At 48.8% G+C, this 5,026-nt stretch overlaps 1 protein-coding gene across 3 annotated transcripts; it reads left to right on the forward strand.

Annotated features, from left to right (window-relative positions):
- Nucleotides 1–206: 206 nt before the first annotated feature.
- On the forward strand, nt 207–4,413 carry LOC122546039 (bone morphogenetic protein 4-like). Of its 3 annotated transcripts, none has more exons than XM_043684877.1 (2): nt 207–496; nt 3,828–4,411. In XM_043684877.1, exon 2 carries the CDS (start codon nt 3,835–3,837, stop codon nt 4,240–4,242), a length of 408 nt encoding a protein of 135 aa, XP_043540812.1. In that variant the 5' UTR covers nt 207–496; nt 3,828–3,834; the 3' UTR covers nt 4,243–4,411. The 3 variants fall into 3 exon arrangements, with proteins under 3 accessions (XP_043540812.1, XP_043540813.1, XP_043540811.1); XM_043684878.1 differs by lacking the exon at nt 207–496 and adding an exon at nt 2,019–2,930 and having other exon boundaries at nt 3,828–4,413; XM_043684876.1 differs by lacking the exon at nt 207–496 and adding an exon at nt 2,020–2,905 and having other exon boundaries at nt 3,828–4,412.
- Nucleotides 4,414–5,026: the final 613 nt, after the last annotated feature.

Here is a 5,026-nt window from a genome sequence, read left to right on the forward strand (position 1 = left end):
TTCTGACAGTGTGTAGGAAATTCTCTGTGTCACAGACACAGCATCAGTCACCCTGTTTACACTCTGAAACAGAACCTTTTTTTTCTAAAAAATACAAAAATCCACTGTGATGTAATGACGTTAGATGAAGATCTCAAACGAATGAGTCACATATTGCTGTAAACATGCCCCATGCCAGCCACAATGCAGGAAGACGAAAGGCGAGTGAGTGAGTGAGTGAGAGAGAGAGAGAGAGAGCCGTTGCATGAGCGAGTGTGAAGTCATTCGCTCGGAAGAACTGAGTTGCTGTAAGATGCTTTAAATCAGGCGCACGGAACCTACCCCAGCATGTTGTTCCGCACATGCAAAGATTAACTTCTGGTGTCTCCGAACTTGCTCACCCAGTGAGATGGTTCGTCTTTCCTTCCCGTTCGGCACTTTTTCATCAAATCCCGCTGACAGAAGCAGCCGGGTTATAAGGGGCAGCTGCCTGGTCTAATGCAACAGCCTCTTTCAGGTAAGGGGAGTGGGGAGATTTCACTCATTTGATCATTTGCGTTAAGTACAGGGAACCAATTGCTGCTCCTGATTACAGGATGCTCAATTCATTTGACACACTTTCGATTACTTTTAACCTCTGTCTCCTTCTTTCTTTCCCCCTCTTCATTTTCATTCAACATTAGCCTCCAATCCACAGCCATGTCCCAGAGTCGTTGCTTTATTTTCTCTTGCCATTCACTTGTTCGGCCGCCGGTGTTAAGTTTCTTTCTCTCACACTTTTACCTTGTTCTTCCACTGCCTTTTTATTCCCACGGCGTCACACTTGATTTGTTTTTTTTTTAAGAAAACTGTGTGTTTTGTTTCCGATTGTTTAAAGTTGTAAATTGAAGTGGTTGTTATGTTTGTGTGTGTGTGTGTGTGTCTGGGGGTGGTGGGTTAGTGTTGTTAGCTGAACAGCCCAGACCAACCCGATCTGTGCTGAGCCGAGACTCGGGACGACTTGATTTCTTTCTCCTCTCTCTCGCACTCCGAGACTTACAAAGGAGCCGTTGTAAAAAGCGAGTTGGAAAAATTCAACCCTCCGGTCTTTTGCTGTGTTGACCAGGAGTTGGCGCTCTGCACTCTTTCTTTCTCCCTCTCCCCCTCTTCTCTTGTTTCCCCTGTAGTACATATCAGACCCAATCTTGTTCCGTTCAGGGGGGGTGTGGGGAAGGGGGAGGGAGAGTATTTTAAAAAATCCAAAGCGGGTGACAAGTGCCTGTCCCGCATCCCTGACCGGCCACTCTCCTCGTTGATAGATCAAGACCAGACAAAAAGAAAACTACCAGCAAAATGAAAAATAAAGTCCGAAAGAAACTGACAGACTTCGGTCCCGGGGGGCAGGACCGCCCCACACTCGGACTCAATTGCCCCCCACCCCACCCCACCCCGTTCCACCCCTCTCGGGATGAATGAAGCTCCCGTTGTGTGGGGGGGTTTCTGTAACCCCAGCCGTGCCTCTCCCAGAGAGCGAGTTCCCAATACCTTCGCTCTGAGCGCCCAGATGATATCGCCACATAAACAAGAGTAAATAAATCTTGCACGTACTGCAGAGGAGAGATTCCTCATTTCTGGATCGCCTTAAGCAGTGTTTCTAGGATCTATTTTTTTCATTATTGACGGGGGGGCGGGGGAAATGAAGGGTGAGAAATTAAAGTTAAGAATTCTTTTTTATTTGCAATGGTGCCTTTTATCCCCAGAGCCGGTCTATCTTGTCAGTGAGAATGACCACCGGTAGATTTAATTTGGATGGGGTGGGGAGGAGAGGGGGTTGGAGGGTATACATGTGTGGAAGGGTATTTTAAAAGGGCCGTGTGTTCTTTTGGGCTGGGGGTGGGGGGGGGGGGTTAAAAAGATGGGATGTGTCTATTTCGCTACAGGGAGTTCCCTTCCCTTCACCCCCCACCCCCAAGAAGAATAAATGAAACATAAAAAATCACGCAGTTTGTTACCCCAGGGTTGATCCTCCAGGCAGAAAGTGCCTGTTGTTCCACCCCCAAACTGTTGCTCTGATCTCAATGTCGAGTTTGTGACAGGAATTATCATCGCATTTGATTGGCACAACGCCTCATTGACGTGACATCAGCGGGCAAGCGGGACATATATATATATAAAGCCCCCTTTCAATTATTTTAGTCAGCAGGAGCAGGAAAAAGTGTTTAAAATAACCCTACTGAATTTATATATAAACCCTGCTTCTTCAGTCTGGATTGTCTGTTTGCTGTGCGTGTGTCTTTATATATATATATATATATGGGCTTTGAGACATGATGGACTTTGGTAAAGCGCTGAATGCCCGCGGCTTTGTGAGTAAACCGGACAACTTGCTTGGAATCTGTCCCCCTTTTGGTTGCATTCTCAGTACAGAGGTCTGAAAACAATGTTTGGCCCCCTCTCCGCCTCCTGTTGATCGGCGAGAAGGGGTGTACTGTCCGCTGGAAATCTTCCCAATGCCCGGACAAGAGAGAGAGAGAGAGAGTGAAAGTGTGTGGATTAACAGCGAGCAATGCAGAGGATAGGGGAGAACGGAGCGGAGCTGGTTCGGTTGCCGGTCCCAGGAGAGGAATAAATTGACGGACTCCTGCGTTGTGAGACTCGGGAGGGATAAACTAAGAGCCAGGCACGGAAACGAACTCCCCGCCACCTCCCACCCTCCCTCCACATCAACAACCCTCCCTCCCTTCCTAGATGCTAGAAAACAAGGCAGCCGCGGAGAGGAGGGAAATAATCGCCTGAACTTTATCTCCCCCCTCCCAAAAGCAGATGTTCCGGCGCCTTCATTTGCGGGAGGGGGGGACCAGAACGAACCGAGGACGGAGTTAGCGGACCTGCCCGCGTTTCAATGGACCGCTGCTTTCTCTGAGCTGGGCGCCTGTTGTAGGGAAAGGTAACGCGGGCGCAGGAAGGAGACGGTGTGTATGTGTGAGGGACAGAGTCGGCTGTGCATTCTGCTGCAGCCGAGTCCAAGGACTGAGAAGAGAGACAGACAGACAGAGCACCTGTACGTCTGCTGTCCATCCACCCCCCCTTCCCCACCTTCCCTCAACTCTCTGATCTGTCCCACTCCAGACAGACACAACAGCTCAGACAAACATAAACAAGGCGGCTGTCTCTGTCTCTCTCACACACACATACACACACGTGTGTGGGTGCACTTTTGGTCTTCCTTACTTCAATTAATTCCTTAGCTTTCCTTTCCTTCCTTTCCTCCAAAGAAAATTCTCTCTTTCTAACTCTTGGTTTCTCGAAATTAAAGTGAGATTTCATCCAGTCTGCCTTTGGGTTTCTGCTTCACTCTTTTTGTATTGGAAGAAGAATCTTTTTTTTAAACAATTCTACATCTTTTCCTTATATTGCCTTCGATATCTGTCCCCTGGACTCTCTGATCTGTGTATGTGTGTGTCTCTGTGTGTGTATCTGTGTATGTGTGTGTATCTGTGTGTGTCTGTATGTGTGTTACAATGCGGTGTCCAATATTAGACATGATTCTGCCTTTGGATAACATTTGCTGCAGGAGACTGAATAGGCAAAGAATCATACTGACAATCAATTTAATATTGGCAAGGCTTCAGCATGGCATGTCTGTGTGTGTGTGTCTGTGTGTGTATCTGTGTATGTGTGTGTCTGTGTATGTGTCTGTATGTGTGTCTGTGTGTGAATGTGTCTGTGTGTGAATGTCAGTGTGTGTGAATGTGTGTGTGTATCTGTGTGTCTGTGTGTGTGGGAGTGTCTGTGTGTGTCTGTGTATTACCATTTGTGATGCCAGAATAAACCCCGTTTCTCTCTCCCCCCCTCTCTCTCTCTCTCAGAGACACGATGACCGCCGGTAGACGATCTCTGATGGCGCTATTGCTCTGTCAGGTTTTATTCGGGGGTTCGGCCGGACTCATCCCCGAGGTGGGCCGCAGGAGATTCGCCGAGCAGTACGCCAATTCCGGCCGGGCACAGCCTCCCCCGCAGACCGAGGAGCTGCTGCAGGAGTTCGAGCTGCGGCTCCTCAACATGTTCGGCCTCCGGCGCCGCCCTCACCCCGCCAGGAACGCGGTCATCCCGCAGTACATGGTGGACCTGTACCGGCTGCACTCGGGCGAGGAAGCCGAACGGGGACAAGCGACCGACGCCTGGGTGCTCTCCCAGTTCCCCGAGAGGTCGGCCAGCAACGCCAATACCGTCAGGAGCTTCCACCATGAAGGTAAGGTGAAGCGAGGCAGTTCACCTCAGTGACCTCTCTCTCTCTCACACACACACACACACTCTGCCCCAAGTTCTCTCAGTCTGGGGGATAAGATCAAAACCTGTCATACAACTCGTCCCTGGGCAACAATGTAGCCACATATGACACACAGGTAACTCCAGTCCCATCGGAGGTAACTCCACGCACGAATATATATGTATAGGATCAGGAGCCTTTATCCTTCACTGTTTTACACATAGGGTGAAGAGTCTTTAACCTTCACTATTCTCCTACACCGGGTCAGGTATCTGTTTACCCTTCACTATTATAGGGTCAGGAGTCTTTATCCTTCACTATTATATATAGGGTCAGCTGTCCGTTTATCCTTTACTATTTTACATGTCTGTAGGTTCAGAAGCCTTCATCCTTCATAATTTTATATATATATATAGGATCAAAAGTCTATATCCTTCACTATCATATATATAGGGTCAGAAATCTGTTTATCCTTCACTGTCTACACAGCCTGTCTAGTCTAGGATTGGGAGGGCGGCAGGGGGGCTGATTGGAATCCAGATCGCACACATCGCGCTCTTTTGAAGCCGAAAGTAGGTGTTGGAGAAACTCAGCAGGTCTGTGGAGAGAGAAACCAGAGTTGTCGTTCAGGGTCCAGTGACCCTTCTTGCGTTCCTTGTGACCTTTTGACAGGGTTCTCGCAGCTCAGTGAGCCTCCAGAGCGGGCACAAACTCTCATTCTCTCTCTCTGTTACCCACTGCCAGCCCTGGTAAGATTTTGTTTTGAGGGGGTGGGTAAGTGTGGGATATCTCGACTCA

This window comes from Chiloscyllium plagiosum, unplaced genomic scaffold (genome assembly GCF_004010195.1).
Source record: "Chiloscyllium plagiosum isolate BGI_BamShark_2017 unplaced genomic scaffold, ASM401019v2 scaf_45825, whole genome shotgun sequence".
Classification (NCBI taxonomy): Eukaryota; Metazoa; Chordata; class Chondrichthyes; order Orectolobiformes; family Hemiscylliidae; genus Chiloscyllium; species Chiloscyllium plagiosum.